Source organism: Diabrotica virgifera, chromosome 9, assembly GCF_917563875.1.
Source record: "Diabrotica virgifera virgifera chromosome 9, PGI_DIABVI_V3a".
Lineage (NCBI taxonomy): Eukaryota > Metazoa > Arthropoda > Insecta > Coleoptera > Chrysomelidae > Diabrotica > Diabrotica virgifera.
Window position 1 is genome coordinate 192060673 of NC_065451.1, and position 22789 is coordinate 192083461.

At 33.5% G+C, this 22789-nt stretch overlaps 1 protein-coding gene across 1 annotated transcript in view; it reads left to right on the forward strand.

Moving 5' to 3' along the window:
* LOC126892907 (uncharacterized) overlaps nucleotides 1-22723 on the forward strand; it is a 100524-nt gene extending 77801 nt beyond the window's left edge. The window contains exon 5 of the mRNA XM_050662761.1: nucleotides 3463-22723. Coding sequence (XP_050518718.1) covers nucleotides 3463-3815 — 353 coding nt within the window. The 3' untranslated portion in view covers nucleotides 3816-22723. The remainder of the gene's footprint in view (nucleotides 1-3462) is intronic.
* Nucleotides 22724-22789: the final 66 nt, after the last annotated feature.

Consider the following 22789-nt stretch of genomic DNA (forward strand, 5'->3'; position numbering starts at 1 on the left):
ATCAATATTGATTTATTTAAACCATTATAATGTATTGATAGCAAATGAGAAAATTATTTATTGTACAAAATAAAAATATTTTGTAGAAATAAACTTCACAAAATTTTATGAGATTAGTAGACACTCCCACTATTTCTAATAATTCTTCTTTTTTTAATGAAAGATTAAGTTGATTTGAGTTGATTTTAGCAGTTAATAGTGTGAGGTAGGAATTTTTGTGTTGTACGTTTCCTATTCCGAATGTCTCAAAAAAAATCTCGCGAGAGCGAATGTAGTATAATAATATTATGAAAATAATATTCTACAGGGTGATTGATTAGTGGGGTAAAGCTCAATAGATCCGCTATAGTAATAGATAGCAATAAAAGTTAATAACAAAAATTGTAGCCAACTTTGATCTTCGCGTTACAAAATTAGTTAGAATGTTACAGGGTGTTCGATAACATAGTGGCAGACCAAACTTATGTTTTTTTTAAATGGAACACCCTATATTTTATTTAATATTCGAAATCCTGTTAACTTCTCCATCACAAAAATATAAAGGTTTGTTATGTTATACAGGGTATTTATAAAGTTATAACCAATTTTGTATGAAAATCGTAACAAGTTCAACTCCCTGTATAAATAAAAATAGGCACAAAAGCAATGGTTTATTAATGCCATATTTTTTATTTATTGTCAAAATTTTCAAGAATTATGGACATTGCAAATTTTCTTTATGTCAAATACAGGGTGAGTCAAAACGCAAGTACATTATTTTCTCAGTAATGTTAAATGGAACATCCTGTATTTTATATCATTATTGAAAAGTAACATTACCGTACTTTAATTTTTATACAGGGTGTCTGCGTAACTTTGCACCATATGGGAAACTTTTTTAATATCAATTTTACGAAAAAAGTCATTCTTTATAAAGTGCTCTGCATAGTCTAAAACCTAAGATGCAATCATCAGATATCAAATTTTGTCAACAGTATACGAGGTATGTCAAAAAATATTAATTTCGCTCAAGAGCAAACTACCTTTTTACTTCAAAATATCAAAAAATTTTATTATGAAAAATTATTTGTAATTAAAAACCATATTCAAATATGCAATAACAGCCTTCTACGTGAAAAAAAATTTCTGAGATTTTCCTAAATTACCGATTCCGAACATCATTTTTATTTATTAGACATGTAATAACTCTTTTATTAATAATTAAAAAAAAAAACTTATTCTTCATAAAAATCTGTGCATGGTCTAAACCTCAAGATAAAACCACCAGTTTTCCAAGTTTGTTAATTTTATACGAAGTGTGTCAAATAATATGAATTTAGAAAGAATATAGAAAGAATTCTTTCTAAATTCATATTATTTGATACACCTCGTATAAAATTAACAAACTTGGATAACTGATGGTTGCATCTTGAGGTTTAGACCATGCACAGATTTTTATGAAGAATACCTTTTTTTTCCTAAAATTATTAATAAAAGATTTATTACAGGTCTAATAAATAAAAATGATGTTCGGAATCAGTAATTTAGGAAAATCTCAGAAATTTTTTTTCTCGTAGATGGCTGTTATTGCATATTTGAATATGGTTTTTAATTACAAATAACTTTTCATAATAAATTTTTTTGATATTTTGAAATATAAAGGTAGTTTGCTCTTGAGCGAAATTAATATTTTTTGACATACCTCGTATACTGTTGACAAAATTTGATATCTGATGATTGCACCTTAGGTTTTAGACTATGCAGAGCACTTTATAAAGAATGACTTTTTTTCGTAAAATTGATATTAAAAAAGTTTCCCATATGGTGCAAAGTTACGCAGACACCCTGTATAACATTCCCTATGTCCAAATTTATTAGTTTTCGAGATATTTTCATTTTTCAGAGCAAATTATTTTAGGTGTCTAAATTTATCTAAATTTTAAGTAAGCCATGACTGAATTGACAACTTACGATTACTAATTATCAATCCGGTAATCAATGTAACAATGTAGCAAATAAAGAAATAAAAATAATTTATTAGTAATACATTTTACAAAAAAAAAAACACAGCCACCACATGCAACATTTTTGAAACAATTAGTAATAAATTTTACAAAAAAACACACAAATACAAAATACAACATTTTGTGAAGACAATTAAACACTACTTTTGTATGTAAATGTAACAATGTAACAAATAAAGAACGAAAAATAATTCATCAGTAATACATTTTGCAAAAAAATGTTTGAAAAAATTAGAAGCTACTTTTAATAAAATATTTTTAATATTTAATTACATAAGGTGTTCAAAATTACCTCCTGACACATTTATGCATGCCAAAAACGATCATTGCTTACTCTACGCAGCAATTGTAAATTAACACATCGAAATACACTTTGTATTCTATTTTTCATCTCATCCCTTGTTGATGGAGGTATTTTATAAACTTCATTATTAACGTAACCCCAAAAAAAATCAGTCCAGTTTATGAAATTCTGGTGATTTGGGTGGCCACGCTACTCGTCCATTGAAAAATGAAAATATCTCGAAAACTAATAAATTTAGACATAGGGAATTTTATCGGAAAATTAAAGTACGGTAATGGTACTTTTCAATAGTGACATAAAATACAGGGTGTTCCATTTAAAATTACTGAGAAAATAATGTACTTGCGTTTTGACTCACCCTGTATTTGATATTAAAGCAAATTAGCAATATCAATCATTCTTGAAAATTTTGACAATACGAAAAAAATATGGCATTAATAAACCGTTGCTGTTTTGCTTAGTTTTATTTATACAGGGAGTTGAACTTATTACGATTTTCATATAAACTTGGTTATAACTTTGTAAATACCCTGTATAACATAACAAACCTTTATATTTTTGTGATGGAGAAGTTAACAGGATTTCGAATTTAAAATAAAATATTGGGTGTTCCATTTAAAAAAACATAAGTTTGGTCTGCCACTGTGTTATCGAACACCCTGTAACATTTGAACTAATTTTTTAATGTGAAGCTCAAAGGTGGCTAAAATTTTTGTTAATAACTTTTTTTGCTATCTATTACTATAGCGGATCTATTGAGCTTTACCCCACTAATCAATTACCCTGTATAATCTTACTTAACCACATACAAATATGTGATGGATTTTACAAATGTTCCAAATATCTCGCTAAAAACTGGCTTATGGAAAACGTGCTAAGAAGCAAAAAGTTTCAAAAACATTGTATTTAACTAATGGTACCACAATAATAACTTAATTGGAACGTACACAAATTTATATTTGGGGGGTTTAAGGGAACAAAACCCTCATAAAATTTTTATGGGATCCGCAAATTTCACTGTTATTTTTTGTAAGACGTTTCTGCCATAAGAATGCCACAAGTCCATTTTCAATAAAAAATCTCTAGTAGTTTTCGATATATTGAATTTTTTTTGTTACACCCTCAACCCTGTATATTTACTTATTCCTTTTCCAGGAAAATCATCGATTAAACTCTACCACCGCAAAATGCTAATCCCAACTCCAGTAGGCAAATCCTATTCCTGCAGCGAAGTGGAAGTCTCCCTAGAAACCGACGAAGAGGACAACCCTCCTCCAGGAATCCACGGAATCCTCTTCCTCAGGCTCCTCCAGGTCCAACCGTTCATGTACAAAAGCGAAGACTTCGAAACCGCTTTCGAATGCAAGCCCCAAAGATCATTCAGAGACGAAACTGCCCCCATAGCCGTGGGATCTACTCTGGCCATTGCCGTTTTGGTCACTATTTCGGGATATGGGGCCTATAGGTATTTCAAAGTTAAGAACGTTCAATACAATACCATGGAATAAATTCATATCGTGGACGAAGTATAGGTCGACAGAAATATCTGGAACCGCCAAGGTCAGACCGATCGAACCCTTTGGTTATGCGCTGTTGTCAGATCAATCAGGTTTCAAAGGCTTTTCGGATTTTTATTTGTTACCTGTTTCACAATAAAATTTTCTATTGCGCAAATTTTAAAACATTGTGTATAATTTCACGGGATTATGCACTGAAGTGGATGATCGACCTGCGAGCCATAATACCGCGGTTTTAAAGAACGACGGTTTTACTCGCGGCTCGTTGCTGCTGATCGACTAGCAAGCAAAACAGTCGTGTTAACCGTTCACAGCCAACATGTCGTAACCTTGTTACTTTCTTTCCTGTAGGAAGCTCGCAATGATTGAATTTTTTCTTGACATCGGCTCTTGTTGAGTTTTTGGTTAATGTTTTTTATGATATTTAAGGGTTTAACATATTGATGGTGAAAGTTCCCAACCTCCCATGTCCATTTTTGGCTATTTTGTTTTGTTACCGTAAATTAAAGAGTACATATAAGTATTTTTACTGTTTAGAAGCTCTTATGTCGTTATTTCATATGGCTATCTACAAACCAATTAATGAAATAACGACAAAGGAGCTTGTAAACGGTAAAAATACATATTTCTTTAATTTAGGGTAACAAAACAAAATATCCAAAAATTGACATAGGAGGTTGAGAACTTTCACCATCTATATGCGGTAAGTCGAATTGCTTTGTTTTTGTACTCTGGCGATTTACATTTCCATAAACAAGAACAGTCTCGTAAACAATCTATAAATTCCAATAAAAGTCGTGGCTGAGAGTTCGCATATCCATGAGACCATTAAACTGGTCTTTTCACTGCAACGGTCGCTGAAAACTGCCGGTTTGGCTCGCCAGCCGTGATACACGTGCGGTTTTAAACGACGAGCCGAATAAAAAATAAAACAAACTGACGAGCCACAAGCCAGGCTCGTCGGTATATAAAACCGCGGTATTGCAATGATACACTGGCGAGCTTTACCGACGAGCCACAAAACTGCGGTTTTACTCGCCGCGCCTGTCGATCAGGGCTTTTAGTGTCCCATTTTTCACGACACTTTTAATAATCATATTTATTTATAAAATATTAACTGTATTCTACATAAACAATTATTCGACAATTTTATCTGACAATATCGCAAAACCACTGATCTCGTGCACAATACATTTTAAATAGATGTTTACTCTGCAGCAACGCTGCAGTGTAGATTCAGTAAACTGTAGTCCTCTCTCCTTGATTTGCTACCTGTGTGACCTTCGTAGATTCAGATATTTCTGTATATTTGTAGTGGCGGAATTTTGAGGATATTAATTATTGATGTCCTTAAAACTTTGCTGCTCTTAGTAAAAATATTAGTAAAAGTAAAGAAAAATATCAAATTATTAAGATTTATTTGACATTGTTTTTAACATTATTTTTAACAAACTTTACCATATCAAATAAAACATATGATTTTTTCTCAATTACATATCTACTTAATTACAAAGCTCAACTAACATCGTCGCACGAAATTTTTTATGTTCATTTTTAATCAAATGGCAAAAATGTACTACAAAGAGAAACATTTCTTGATATCACGTATTTTCGATTATTGCATGTATTGTTTTTTTTGTAACGTAGCTATTTCGATAATTGATATATTTAACTAAATATTTCTGGTTTCAAATCAACTGACGAGAATTTCTCGTAACAGGACAGGAATGCCTAAACTGGCAAAAGATCTGAATCTGAATAACGAAATTCAGAGAAACTTCAGACAGAAGATTAGAGACGTAAAAGAGGCGACAGATGCAAGGAAATAGAAGATCTGGATAAAAAGTATGATAGTATTGACAGCTTTAATTGACGCAAAAATAAAAAGAAATGGTTCTAGAAAAAGCACAAGAACGAATATCAGCAAAATAATAAAAGGAATATTACGATTGATGTGAGGGAGACATTGTGTCACTGGACCAATTACATCCAACAACTCTGTAATGGTGTTAGAGAATCACTGTCATTAAAAATCACAAATGATACTGGACTAGCAATATTATTAGAAGAAGTCATCTATGCCACCAAAAACACAAAAGAGGACAAGCCTACTGGACCAGATGATGTGCCCATCGAATTATTAAAACTCATTGATGAATATGTTATTGATGTAACGGTTGAAGTCTTTAATTGAATACATCAGCTTGCTACAACCCCCAGACAATGGCTGCAATCGACTTTTGTAGCAATTCCCAAAAAGTCAAGGGCAACAACCTGCTGAGATCATAGAGCAATAGCTTTAACGAGTTACACACTTAAAACATTTTTGAAATTAAACAGAGCAAAATTGTTAAAACGCTTAAGGAGCAAATTAGTGACACACAATTGGGCTTTAGAAATGGCATGGGCACAAGTGATGTTTTGTTCGGCTTGAATGTGCTGGTCTAGAGATTCATGGACATGGACATAAATCTCCCGTTGTACTTATGTTTTGTAGATTTTGATAAGGAGCAAAAAAAAATCATGTAGATTTATTAAAAAGCAAAAACATTGACAGTTGTGTCAATCAAAAATATAGATATCAAAATTCAGAGAGGAATCCGCCAGAGTTGAGTGCTGTCCCCACTCCTCTTCAATGTCTATTGTGTGTCACTAATTTGATCCTCAAGCGTTTTAACAATTTTGTTCTGTTTAATTTCAAAAATGTTTTAAGTGTGTGACTTTAAAGACGCGTTCTCAGATTCAATTGAAGGTATATCTATCATAGAAGAAGTATTAAATAACTTAAGTTTGCAGACGCTACAGTAATAATGACGGATAACAACAATTATTTACAGAACTTAATGCAATGTCTTAATGAATGGCACCAAAAAAGACGCAAAAAGAGAAAAGTAGAGAACTGATGGAGATGCGTTTGTACAGGTAGGGATATAAACAGGCTGAAGGAGAAGAATTTAAAATATATTAAAATTTCAAATACTTTTCAAGCTTGTCTACTAGCTTTCTATCTATCGACGAACCTGGTCGACAAGAACTTGTTCTGTGGACTGCTTTGTAAATGACATAATATTAAATGCAATATATTATTATAGTTGTATGTATATATATCTACGTCTTTACCTTATTACTCTGTATACATAATACATACATGAAAAAATTGAAGTACAATTTGCCATTTAATTTAAAATAAACAACAACATATCATCTTTTTATTGTAACATATACGTAATATACTCAATATTTTGGTCTTTTGTTAAAAAATATATATTTTATAGAAAAACGGAATAGTTTAGATTTTTCGCGCATTGCGAATTGAGATATTCTTTTCATTTTTTATAGAGATATTTAATACTTGTGTTTGTCAATTGTCAGATGTCAAAAGTTGTAGCGATGTGACCGAATATGGTGTATTATCACAGTATAAGCAACTAATAATAATATTATATAGGGCTTTTCATCGATTGTCATTTGTTTCGAGCTTCTGTCATGTGTCACATAATATTAATATATCTACGTCATACGTCTTTGGTTTGTATCATTGGTACATACCAATAACGTACGACGTAGATAAATTAATATTATGTGACACATGACAGAAGCTCGAAACAAATGACTGTGAATGAAAAGCCCTATACAGTCGGAAAAATGAAAGATTACCCATGAACGATCACATCAATCACTTATTTTGTATAGAGCTTTTCATTCATAGTCATTTGTTTCGAGCTTCTGTCATGTGTCACATAATATTAATATGTCTACGTCATACGTCTTTTGTTTGTATCATTAGTATATACCAATAACGTATGACGTAGATATATTAATATTAGACGACACATGACAGGAGCTCGAAACAAATATTTGATGTCTTTCTTTTATAAATACCAAACGTTTGTTATAGAAAAAGACAGCAAATACAAAATAAGTGATTGATGTGATCGTTCATGGGTAATCTTTCATTTTTCCGAATTTATGGGACTATGAAGTATGAGCTACAGGTGAGCCGATTCTGAAAGATTCGGTTTGTGGAGGTTATATTTTTATTTATTTACTTTGAACTAGAGATTTACAAATATACGAATCGTTTCTATATCAGCTCCCAGTTTATAAATTGAAAACTTTTAGGAATGGAATCACCTAAAGGAACGACTATCGTGACTATCCTAGGGTTCCTAGGATACTGCTTATAATAAGGTTGTTGGTTATACTGTAATAGAATATACCTACCTTTTATCTTTTCTTATTATACCTGCATCATAATCTTAGTACCTAGAACTTGGCCTTCTTATTTTAATCTTGAAGGAAGGCTGTGCCTAAAAATTTTTCTAGACAACGTCAATTATTAACACAATTTACGTTATTTTATAAGTAGAAAGGTGCTCAACATCGTGGCTGTCAGCTGTCAACACGTGGGCATGGGCAATCCAACACGGCGGTTGTCAGCTGTCAACATATGGTCGATCCAACATTGCTGCTCCATGAGCGAAAATTTTCTCCCATATATCCCCACCAAATTGGATTCTGCTCTCATTAGAGCTGTATACAATTACTTCCCGATGTTCTCCTCCTTTTTGACATTGTCCTATCTCCTTTAATTTTTTTCTCCACTTTTTCCATATCGAATTTTAACTCATTCTCGAATTTTTCTTCCACCTTTTCAATTTCATGTATATCTTCTCAGTAATCTGGTTTACCTCTTCCTGCATTTTCTTTAAATAAACCTTCATACTTCCATATTTTTTTAACTCTCAACGAACAGCATCGTTCGTTGAATCCACTGAAATCCTCATACCGATTTGAAAGATGTTCCTCGAAAGTGACTCTAAAACCTCTCAATCCAACACTCTGGGCTGGAAGATTTGATGCAGTTAATACATTGAAACACAGATTTTGCGATGTTTTGAAGTGCCTTTCAAGTCTAGTTCTGACAAGTAACAAAATAAATGAAAGAGACATCATCATCATCATCAATGGAGTTACAACTCTTCGTGAGTCTTTGCCGCGTTTACTAATGCCTTCCATGTTTGTCGGTCCTGTGCCACCAATTCCCATTGTCTCACTCCCATATTCTTCAGATCTTCTTTGACTGCATCTTTCCACCTTTTTCTAGGCCGTCCTACACATAGGCGTAACCAGAGGGGGGTTTTGGGGGTTATAACCCCCCCATTGGGATGTACTTTGAGCTCTATACGCTTAACACCATACCCGCTAGAGACCTTCTAGTAGTTGTAACCCCCCTTAGGGCCTTGTAACCCCCCTTAGGGCCATCCTGCTTAAGCCGTTGGTCCTACAGACCTTCTTTCATCTGGCCTTTCCCAGAACACATTGTTTATAAGGCGATTGTCGTTACTGCGTATCACATGCCCTGCCCATCTGAGTCTATTGGCCTTTATATATCTGACTAGATTTTCCTTTCCGGATAGAGACTCTAACTCGTTATTGTATCTGCGCCTCCTTTCATTTGTCACGCTGTCTCTGAAAAGAAAGAGACAAAGTAGTACAACTGAAAAAAGAAACTAGTAGTGCAAAATAAAATCCTTAAAATCTTCAACATAGTCTCGAAAACACTGCAATGAAAATCTTTGGACTTTTTAACAACTTACAGTTTACTTGAAGAGAGCCGTTTAAAACTAACTGAAATGAGAGGACAATGTGAAACCTTCTTTGAAGAGGCTTCAAATATGTGTCAACGTTGTGGAATACCAGTAGAGTTCGCTCCAAAAAGAATGCAGAAGACGAAAAAACATTTCGATGAACTGGGCGAAGATGAAAGACTTCAAGATCCCAAGTCATGCTTTAGCGTAACCGTGTTTTACTTAATGATCGACACATTATGTCATCAGCTAGACACTCGCTTCCAAGGAATGAAAGCAGTGTTAGGTACGTACCGACTTGTTCAACCTGATTTTATTTTGAATGTAAACGAACAAGACCTTCAAAATGAAGCAATCAACTTCGTAAAACGTTTTCCAGATGACTCAAGATGAGAGATGGGAGTTTACTTACCCCCCTTTTCCGTTGGGGTAAACCCCCTGAGACCACCCGGTAGGGGCCCCCAGTTCACGTTTGCACCGGGGACCCCAATATCGTATTTACGGCCCTGCAACATGGACTTGAAAGCTGGACATTGAAGCAATACCAGATAAATAAGCTGAAGTCATTTGAAATGTGGTTTTACATATAGTTCGTCCGCTATAACTTTTCCCATGCGTCACGATTCATTTTCAAACAAATTAAGTCAAAACATAAAGTGAAACGAACGTCGATATGTATTATACATTTTGTATACTATATACTACACACAGCGGCGTACGTTTCACTTTATGTTTTGACTTAATTTGTTTGAAAATGAATCGTGACGCATGGGAAAAATTATAGCGGACGAACAATAAGGATGCTTAGAATAGCATGTGCACAGGAGAATACGAACACGGAAGTATTTCGAGAGAGATGGATAAAGAATACGAAATAATAAACACAATAAAAATAAAAAAGTTACAATATCTGGGACACATAATTGAATAAGTATGAAGAAGATGAATGGAAAAAATAGTAAGAACGAGAGTATCACGGTTGACAAATTTAAGGGACTGGTTAATACAGTTCAATAGAACTTTAAAGCAGCAATAGATAGCGTAAAGATAGTGATGATGATATCCAATCTCCGGTTAGACGGCATTCCAAAAGAAGAGGAAGGGCAATGGGGCAGGAATCTATATGGATGTCATCAGATTCAGGTGCCTTGCTATGTTTTGCAGAGCTGTAGAAGTATGGAAAGTAAAGAATGATATGTTGTTTGAGGAGATAAGGTTTCTCGTGGCTATGATTAATTTTATCATGATTAAGTTTCCTTAGCAGGCTGGAAGCTTTTCTGCTATATTTTTTAAACTTTGATACTTTTAGTGGGATGGAAACAGCATCTGCTAATCATATTGAGAATTGATTTATTATCTTGCACTCAATATGAAGAGGATGCTTCAGATAAATCCTTGAATATACAGACCATACCAGTACTGGTAAAATAATCATTAATTTTTGCGTTCATATATAAGTCGTTCCTGTGTTTCAACATAATATATTTACATTGTCCATGTCAATTCTAAATAAAAAATAATGCAGGTACAATAAAAATAGCATAAAATAGTCGTATGTAAGTATCTTTAAAGCACTTCAGGTAGTGCTTGAGCATGCTTTAAAGGTCCATCTATATGTTTGGATCATAATATACCATTGTTGTTTTCATTGAAACATCAGTTTCATTTCTTAGATTTATATAAGTCCGGTTCTAAATAGAAAAAGCAACAAATTGTCATATATATTAGTCAATAATAATTTGTATAAAATACGTCATTATATCTAAAAAATACGGCTAAGATTGAGAGCAGTATTAAACTAGAAAAAACATTTAAAATTGTAAACAATAAAAATATTCATATTTTTTGAAAATTTTCTGATTCTTTTCAAAATCACTCATGTAGTTTTAGACTATGGCACTATTCAACTGTATATAGTTATACCAAAGGTTATATATAAAAATTTTGAAAATGTTTGAATATTTATTATACATAAGAGCATATCTTTATAACGAAATCTGCTAAGGATTCTTTTTGATTACAAATAATTCAATTGCTCACTAAACTATCAACTAAATTAAATTTTCTATTTACTTCACTTTTTTATGTCCAAACGTGATCATTTATTAAAGTGTTCAGCCCAGGACCGTTGCACTGAAACGGGTGGTCCATATCCTGTCTGTAGTATTGCAAGGTCGCAATGTAGTATTGCAAGATCGCCATGTAGTGTTCGCGTTCCCACTAAATCTCCTTGAAAAGGTCAAAGCAAGAAGAACCAGAAGAGCAGCTGGCGGAACCAGAAGAATAGCCTAGCGTAGGGTGGAGTGTTATAAACCATGCTCTTTAACGTGTTCACTAATGATCAACTAATTATTAAAAGTACCGAACACTACCTGTACGCTGACGACTTGCTTTGGCCGTACAAGAGAGAACCTTCGAATTCACTAAAGCCTAACCCCACCACAACGCAAGTCCGCATTTTCCACCTAAGATCGAGGGAGGCTAAAAGAAAGCTGAAGATGAAATGGAACGGAGACCAACTGGAATATGCGGAGCATCTAATATACCTCGGAGTAAAGTTGGACAGAACACTAACATATAAAGCACACTGCCAAAAGACCACTCTGAAGGTATCTTCCCATAAAAACTTACTTCACAAACTCCGTTACTCTAATTGAGGGGGGGGGGCATTTAGTTTTAAAAGAAAAAGCTGAAGAAATAACTGAAAATTTGGATAATGTGAACTTCAAAGCGACCAAATGGATGGTTCCGCACATGGAAAAATTGTTCACCAGTTCCTTTAAAAAATGTCTCAAAAACTGGAGTATGGGTATTTTATACCCTATAGCTAGACAGCTTACTTGTTAATATAAACATTTTTAATAGGTACAGCGAGAAAAAAAGTGAGCATCGTGCTTATTATACAGAAAAAAAGTGTGCTTATAATACACAATTGGTAAACACAGACGAAATTAATTATATTAGAACTCGAAATACGACGTATCTTAGTACAGCACAATCAACATGTCCTCAAAACTGCCCTTGATGCATTTTGAGAACATTTTGAGATGTTTCCATTCTAACACATATCTATAAATAGTACAATCATTTTATAGTACAGTCGTGTTCTTATTGGATCTCTTTCTTTATTACATTTCTATCACAAAACATATCGGGTATATCAGTAACTAAGTATCTCAGTTTATTCGTAAGATGTGATACTAACGCAATAGTTCTAAGAAGCCTTAGCAGGTTTTTTGACTTTAATATTGTAAAAACTCTTTTCATCGTTACTTACTATAGGAAACACGAATAAACCAAAGTTTTAATACAGATCTTGTAAAGCAGGCATAACTTATGTTCTGTTACATTCGAAAAATACCAGTATAACTTTTGAAATAACGGTTTATTTGGACATCGTACAGAATACGTTTCGGTGAAGATAGCTACAAATTAATGATGAGTGACATAATGGCGTTGACCCCAAAATCTTAACTGTCATGAACACGCCTAACTTCACGCGCAACTTTGATACATCCAAAAAGCATAGGCACCAAGTTGGAAACGACCATATTCATATACAAGGCCACTCGCATGTATACATAATATTAAGAAAAATAAATATATAGAATATATTATATGTATATATAATGGATTTCTACGGCTGTCGCCGCCTCTCCATACCCAGCTTCCAATTTTTTCTATCGTAACACATATCTTCATCTAATTGCCTCGAATCCATTGCCTCCTGAATATTGTCCCTCTAGCTTCTCCGTGGTCGTCCTCTTCTTCTTCTCTCCTGTGGGACCCACTATAATATTTTTCTCGGCCAGCGAGTCTCATTCATTCTTTTAACGTGACCGAACCATGTCAGCTGTCTCTTTTTCAATATCGTCTATTATAGTTTTTTCCACCTTTATACGTTCTCCAATTGTTTCATTTCTTACATGTTCTAATCTCGAAACCTGACAACTTCTCAAAAAGTCCATTTCTGTACTAAGTAGCTTCTTTTTATTTCTTGCACTTATGTCCCAAACTTCTGCACCGTAGATTGTAGCGCTCTTCATTATACTTTCAGAGAATATAGAATATATTTAGAAATTGAATTTATGATGCCATGCTATCATACCTATTTGTTATACGTGACGTTTGACAGTTCAATGTTGTTGATGTTTTGCCACGTTTTGAGCCGCAGCCGACATAACGAATTTCATCATTTTGTAGCTATCTTCACCGAAATAAATTCTGGACATTGTCCGTTTTGTTTATTGATGATTAAGTTTTGTTATGTACTATTAAAAGTTTATGTATGAGTTATTTTCAATATGGACTAATTAGTACCTAGATGGCGCGGCGTGCTCATTCAATTGTTTATGAAATCCGTCAATACGCTTCGCTGTCTTACTGTATACTACAAGGTGTTTTATTTAGTGTATCGTGAATTCAAATTCAAATTTGACCAATATTATGACCAAAAGATCAGAATATACTTTTCAGAAAGTTTTTGAGTCCGAATCTGAGCTATATACATTGTATTGGCAAACTGGCTCTGATTTGTAAATAGGTGAGTTAACAATGTTCAAACTTTGTACAAAATTGTATGCAAAAACCAAAATACAATAGTTATTAGATTCTGTAAAAACAAAAGAATTGATCATTAGTAAAACAGGTAGGTAGTTCAAAAACTCAGAAGTCTGGTAAGAAAAAGTCTAGGAAAGACAAGGAAGTACAAAATATCACTGTTAAATAAAATACTACAAGGAAAGAAAGGCATACGAGACTGGAAAAAGAAAACAAGCTAATGCAGAAATCTAATTACACAACTAATTAATGATAAAACCGAGGAAATTACAGAGATTCAAAAAATAACCATAATTATATAAAATTACTACCAAGTATTATACGAGAACGAAATAAAAAATGAGATGTGTGCTAAGCAAAATAAAAGTGTGAAGAATAGTACTAACAAGCTGAAAATGCGAGCATTATCATAACGAAAACTTTGTTTATATACGTATTTAAATTCATAATATAGAAAATTGCTATTACGAAAAGCTGTTTAGAATTAAAAATTATGTTTTAATGTGCAAGTATATCATTCTAATTTAAATGTTGTGAACTATAAAGATACTTTACTCGAAATTCATATTTTTTTACATACCTCGTATAAAATTAATAAAATTTGATTCATGATGGTTTGCATCATAAATCTTAGACCAAGAAGAGATTTTTATGAAGAATAACTTTTCCTCGCCAAATTAAAAATACAAGAGTTATAAATGAAAATGATGTTGGTATCCATAATTTGAGAAAATTCGTCAAATATTGTTTTCCATTAGATGGATGTAAATTTATATATCAGAACATACTTTTTTATTCCAAACCACATTTTAAATAACAATTTTCCAATATTGTAAAATAAATAATACATACATGATAAAGATACTCTTTACTGATGAACTTACTTGGATCTACAGATCGAGCGAGTCTCGTAAATTCCACGGCTTTGCGCCACGCTGCACGCAACCGTATTTGCGTACTTGTGTTTTGAGTTGTGTGGTCGTGCGTTGGTCGAGTGGAGTTATAATTTACCAAATTTAAATACAATCGTTTCTACTGATTCATTATTAATATAGTATAATGTGTATTATTGCTTTCAAAATATACTCAAATTGTATTTTTATACATTTATTACACATATTATTTTATATAATAATTAAATTCACTATAAAATGTCATTTATATTTTATTAATAGCTAAATAATTTAAAATTTAATTTGACATTCACGAAGTGTCAAACTCAAATGTAAATAATAACATTTGCTTTGCTTAACAAATTCAGATTAAAAAAGTAGCCTACTTCCTAATCAAAGATTTCAGCTGACGTTTAGTGCCTGGTAGGAAATAACCGGATTGTGACGTCACATTTTAGATTTTGAGGTCGATTATCTCGAAGACAGTTAGAGATATCGAAATGCCGTTTTCAGATTTGGATTCAGAAGACAAAACTAGATAAGAATCCATCGATACATCTGCTCTAAGTATTGCAGGAGCGGCAACGCAATAACACACAGACTTTTGCAAATTTATAAACGAAAAGTTTTCGTTGAAAATAATGATGAAAAAGTATGGAAAACAACACATCATAAAAATGTTAAAATATATTTTTAATAAATCTAGGAAAATGTGAATTACTCGCAGCTTGGTTAAATGATCTCATAATACTGATATTTAAAAAGGAAAATTATAGATACTCTTGTATAAACTATTTGTGAAGAATAACATTACGATCTACAAACAAACTGGATAGCTATCCGCCTCTGGAACAAGCAGGATTTAGAAAAGGTTATAGCTCCATATCTGGGGCATATTTATAATGACATTCCGCCGATACTAGATACTGCAGTTAATACTCAACGAAAAGATCGACGGAAAAAGAGGAATTGGTAGAGAGAGATATTCATGGTTCTGATACCTTCGTCAATGGACTGGCTTATCAGTAATATATCAGTCAGTATAGCAAAAACTAAATATCTAACAAACGAATCTCTAGGTATAACTGACGTTATAACTACGGAAAATAACAATTAAAGGTTGGATCGTAGGACAAAAAAGGACTTAGGATAAAAAATCGAACAATGGAAGCTAACCTAAAGGCTGATTTAAATAGATGTCCCTTTACATGGGCAGTATTTGGCAGATTAAAATAATTAAAAATAGTATTCAAATCGAACTTTCCAAATACTGTAAAGGCAAAATCTTTCGATCAGTATGTATTGCCGGCTCTGACATATGAAAGTCTATTAGTCCACAAATTCCAAGTGACTGGACTACATGAAACACCTTGTAAAGATATGCCAAAGATTTACTGTACGAAATAACATGGTTATACATATTACATACTCCTGCATATCATTGCATTATACAGTTTCTTTATTAAGTAGTTGTATATATAAATTGTATGGGAACAAAAGTTATTTATGAAAATTTGTATTTTTAGAGTTGTCAATTTACAAGAAGAATATCATTATAATGTTTTCTTTGCGATTTTAGTTAGTAAGGGTCGTTGTAGCATCAGTAAAAATGTGGAAAACAATTTTTTTTAGAAAGTTTGACTAACTATGAGACTAGTTAGTCAAATCCGTATCTGCATGTCTAAATTTTGTAAAATAATCATTTCTTAATTTTCTGCAGGTATTTGACGCTCTGCTTCAGAAACCTTACTTATACAATACACTTGCATTCATCACAATGTTATTAGCAGCGGCTACAGAATAAATAATAAATATATCAAATATTCCTATAGATGTTAAAAATTTACAATATTATCACTCATTATCAACATCCAGCCTTCTGCGTCTAAAGTTGAACATAGGCATCTCTTAATTTCTTCCAGTCCGTTCAGTTCTGTTAGTCTAGAGCTTCCTGCAGATAGTTCCCAACGATCCTTTTGACGTTGTCTGCCCATCAAGATGTTTTCTTGAAGATGATGAAGGAATGCGAAGACATACAAACCATACAAACGACAAACCTGGAATATCTAGGCCACATAATGAGAAGGGAAAAGTACTCTCTGCTAAGACTCATAATCCAAGGAAAAATCTCGGGAAAGAGAAATGTGGGACGTAGGAGAATTTCCTGGTTGCGAAATTTAAGGGAGTGGTACGGGTGTAGTTCAATACAATTGTTCAGAGCTGTAGCCAACAAAGTTAAGATTGATGTGATGGTAGCCAACCTCCGATAGGAGACGGTACTGCAAGAAGAAGAAGCCCATCGTGTAGGTGGTCTACCTCTGCTTCTTCGGTTTGATTATGGTTTCAATATGGTTTTGTCTACTTTGTCCATTTATAAGTAAATTTGAATTTTCTAGACGGCAAATCAGCTTGGAGTTGATACTTTTTTCTAATCGCTTGCCTATTGCATGTTATTGGTGTACACGAATCAGGGTCTAGACATGATTTTTGGCTTTTGAGAAATGGGAGAATGATATTTTTGGTCAAACAGATGGGTACTGATGCCGTTGTCAGATTTAGTTAAATAAATGTAGCATGTAGTGTCAAAAGGTGCTCTTAGATCTCTTCCCTCCTAAAATCATCTTTTTAATACCCTTCTCACTACGAAACTGTTTTCATTTACTTGTCTTCATGTGTAATTATTATTTATCTAAGACAAGATCAAATTAAATTAAAAGATTCATCCTCCATGACAATGTAAGACAGAAACAGAATAGGTGGAAGGCAACTTTATAATGCCAGCAATGTTTCTTGACAAAAATATGAAGACGTAGGAAATGAGGAAGGACATAAAAACCTGCATTTCAGTAAGATCTGCGCTGTTACCATAATAACCATATTTTGGCATTACCAAAATAGCGTGCCTTAAGGCTTCGTAAGGAGCTATTTAAAAACTAAATGTTTAGATCTTTATATGTATCTCATAAATTTTTAAACCGATTATTTCTCTAGTAACTTTCTCTATACAAAAATGTATTGAACATAAGAATGGGTAGCTAGCTCAAGCATGAACAATTCCTAGTTGATTCCAAATTCTAATTGTTAGCAAGAACCACAAAGGTACAATCAATCATTTAGGTAACTAGTGATGAGTAACAGTATAAATACTAGAGGTTTATCCAATCCCTAGTGGTAAGAATAGAGCCCAAATGATAGGAAATAGTAATTACTAACAAAATAATCGATCTAGATTTGAGTATCTATCTGTGAGTAGAAATGTCCTGAAATGGAACTCCAATGAAGAAATAAGAAGACTATCAAAAGTAACAGATGTAATCCAAAATCTAACAATAAAACACTGAAAACGTTTGTTTTCTATACTTCCACAAAATTTATTATAACTAAGTGACTACAGCTGTTTCGGCGGAGTGCCTTTCTCAAGTGATATAGTTTACAATGTGTTTGCCTTTTTAAGTCTTCAACTGAAGAGGTTGAGGAGTGGGGAGCTGTTTGTCTCGAGTTGGTCATTCAGAATTATATCTGTATTTTTCAGTTTATTAATTTCCATAGATTCTAAAAAAGATAGCTTAAGGCTTAGAATCTATGGAAATTAATAAACTGAAAAATACAGATATAATTCTGAATGACCAACTCGAGACAAACAGCTCCCCACTCCTCAACCTTTTCAGTTGAAGACTTAAAAAGGCAAACACATTGTAAACTATATCACTTGAGAAAGGCACTCCGCCGAAACAGCTGTAGTCACTTAGTTATAATAAATTTTGTGGAAGTATAGAAAACAAACGTTTTCAGTGTTTTATTGTTAGATAAAATGAACTTCCATCAAGTAACGGTCGAATCCATCAATTGAAATCCAAAATATTGTCATGTTACAATGGGACTGGGCAGGACACATAAGAAGAATGGAAGACATCCGTTGGATAAAGCGAATTGTTGAATGACAGTCCAAAGGAAATAAGAGAAGTAGAGACAGACCTCCAACCAGATCGATTGATGACACCAAGCGGATGGCTGCTCACAAATTGACGCAAAAACCAACGAATAGAAATGAATGAACACTCCTAAGGGAGACTTTCATCCGATGATGGATGGATAATATGTTGATGATGCTAGGATGCTCCATCAATCAATACATGATCTCTTTGAATATTTGTCCATATTTATTATTACCTTATATTACGATGTTACATTATAACTATTTTCCTAGCGAATTGGATGCTTAAGATGACTATGCCTGACTATGCACCTATGATGCGAAATTAAAAAATAGAAAATCACCAGGAGAGGACAGAATATCGAATGAACTCCTAAAGTATGGAGGACAAGACCTGACCAAACAATTATTAAAACTAATCCAAAAAATTATAGAACAAAACAGAATACCACAAGAATGGAGATCAAGCATCCTAATACCTCTCTTCAAAAAGGGAGAAAAATCGGACCCGGAGAATTACAGAGGAATTAATTTATTAAACACAACACTAAAATTAACGACCAAAGTGATAACAAACAAACTGAATAAAATTATAACATTAGCAGAATAAGGTTTTAGGTCGGGAAGATCATGCACCGACGCTATATTTATAATGAGGCAGATTCAGGAAAAATCGTTAGAATACAACAAACCGGCATACTTATGTTTTGTGGACCTTAAGAAGGCATTTGACAGGGTAAAATTAAAGGACGTTATCCATTTATTGTACGCAAGAGAGGTACCTCTAGGAATAATTAAAACGACCGAAAATATCTACCAGAGCAACACAATAAAAGTAAAAGTAGATGAAGAACTAACTGGCCCAATTGAAGCTGGCAATGGGATAAGACAGGGAGAATCCCTGAGTCCTCTGTTATTCAACCTGATCATGGACGAAATAATAAAAAAGTAAGAACAAAAAAAGGATACCAAATGGGAGAAAAACAACTTAAAATAATCTGCTATGCAGACGACGCAATACTAATCTCTCAAAGTGAAGATGATTTACAACGTATGCTGCACGAATTTAATATAACCGCTAGAAAATTTAACATGTTAATTTCTCCAAAAAAGATTAAATGCATGGTTATAACAGCAGATCTAATAAGGTGCAAATTAGAGCTGGAGGGTCAAATAATACAACAAGTCATGGAGTTTAAATATCTAGGCATCACACTATGCAGCTACGGAAAGCTCGAAACAGAAGTGGAAGAACAGGCGAATAAAGCAAACAGAGCCGCAGGTTGCCTGAATGAAACAATATGGAGAAATAAAAACATCGGAAAAGAAGTGAAAGGCAGAATTTACAAAACAGTTATCAGACCAATAATGACATACGCGGCAGAAACACGACCTGATACAGAAAGGACAAAAAGAATGCTAGAAACAGCAGAGATGAAAACATTGCGAAAAATCGATGGTAAGACGCTGTGGGATAGAGCTAGAAGAGCAGATATACGAAGGAGATGCAAGGTGGACAACATTAATAACCGGGTAAAAAGCAGAAGAGTAGAATGGAACGACCACATAAGCCGAATGACAACAAATAAAGTAGTAAGGACTAAGGACGGCGAGAGACGGTTCCCCAATAGGAAGACGATCAGTGGGAAAACCACGAAAAAGATGGAATGACAACTTACTGGAGGCACATTGAAAAACAGACAGAGTAATGTCTATATAAAAAGAAGAAGAAGAAGATGACTAAGCTTCAGCCTGTGGCAAAATAGATCAAACATAATCCATTTTCATTGGTACTATCATGTAAGCTGTATCTTCCTGCCACCGATATTATGTTATCTTCTTTAACTACTTTTGCGTTTAAATCGTCTATTATTTTAAATGTTATGATTATAGAAATTTCTGTATATAATTGGTTTAAGGTTTAAAGAAGTAGAATTCCTCTTTGTTCTCCTCTAATCCGGTTATCATGTAAACTGAGGATATAATTAGATCAGCCCACAAGACCCCTTATTCTTACGACACAGATTCTTTCATTATATATTAATAAATAAAAAGAAAAATACTCAAAGTATATCCCTTTACAATCAAGTTTCTTCTTACGGTTCCAATCGGTTCCGGATGTTGGCGATCGGCAATCAGCATGGCTGTCCTAACTTTGCTTGCTGCGATTCGACATAGTCCGGTTGTAGATGTATCAAACCACTTTCTCAGTTTTTGAAGCCAAGATATTTTTCTTCTTCTTCCTGGTCCCCTCTTTCCAAATACCTTGCCCTGAAGAATGAGTTGCAACAAGCCATACCTCTGTTCGTTCCTCATAACCTGGCTAAGATATTCTAGTTTACGCTCTTTGATTGTGTTAATACATTGTGTTCTGGCATTCCTTGCCCATTCTACGTAGGACCTCAACATTACATACACGATCCGCCCATGATAATAAAGCTACATAAATCAAAAGACTATGTTTTCAATCTCATAGCACATAAAAAAACACCAAAAAATGTTGTTCCACATCCTACCAGACTGAAAACAATGGGAACCTTCTCTGGTAACACCTCCGAGGCTTCTACAATTTGCAAGCCATAACGGATGCTGAGACTAAGGAAGATGAGGGAATTTTACAATTTATAATTCACGTCCCATCTGCTCAGCGCGGTGAAGTTCTAACGAGAATGGTTCCCTTCGTACTCCAATCAGAGTAAACATGTAAATCAAAAATGCATAACCATTTTCAATTTCGTTGCAACACGAAACTACAGCCGCATCATTATTCCAGTCCAATCAGAGAGTGCAGCAAGCACCTCTACCGACGTTTCGAAACCGTTAGAGGTGCTTGCTGCACTCTCTGATTGGACTGGAATAATGATGCGGCTGTAGTTTCGTGTTGCAACGAAATTGAAAATGGTTATTCATTTTTGATCTACATAAATCCATTGACGCCCAATTTAACACAGTAACGCTTAAGCGATGGCGTTATTATTGACAGTAATTAATAAAGAAAATTATATACTTATTTACTCGATGATGGGGCTCTGACCAACTTGCTACCTCCAAGCAGATTATTGCTCAGCCAATGTTCGCCCTCTTCTGACTCTCAGCATCTCAGATCATTTTCAAAAACGTTAATCCAACGGAGAAATATTCTTCCTCCATATCTTTTGTTTTCTGGGGTTTCTATGTTTTAAACACTTGGATAATTAAAAATTCTGTAATAAATCTGTTAAAGAAGAAATCACGACAGAAGGTGGAAATATATGTTTTCTTTTTAGTAACATTAAGTAATTAGACGCCAGTTGGTGAGTAGAACATCAAATAAAATTAAAACTAAAAAAAAATAAAAATTTATTCGATTATCTGAACTAAAAGTTATTTTTAATAATAAAATATTTATATTGATAGTATTATCTAAAAATTTAAAGTCATACAAGAAATATAATAAACAACACATCCTTAAGGGTAAGTTCACATGAGAGGCGCTTATGGCGCCTTTTACTAAAGCGCATTTACAACTACATACATTTTATTCAGGCCATATACATACATGTTAACTGTATTAAAGCGCGCAGTAACATGTGTACGGCCTGAATAAAATGTATGTAGTTGTAAACGCGCGTTACCAAAACAGGCATTAAGCGCTTGTCATATGAACTTACCCTAAGCGCTTTTATAATGGAAATTATAGTGTCGTAAATTTTAAACTCAATTTAGCACCTTTGAATTTCAATGCTCTCCATATTTTTAAGATGCGCACGGACGTCCTGCAAATTTTCATAGAAAATTTTGTAAATGCCATGGCCTGTCTTCCATATAAAATAAAACATATGATAATTAAATACCAAGTAGTTCGATGTGTGTTAATTATAGGTAATTTAAATTTATGGAAATAATTATACATGCATATGAGAATAAATTTAATAAAGTATATAGAGTTTTTTGAGCAAATAGAAAACGTACTGTCTTTCTTTTGCTTTTTTTTAGTTTTCTTTTTCT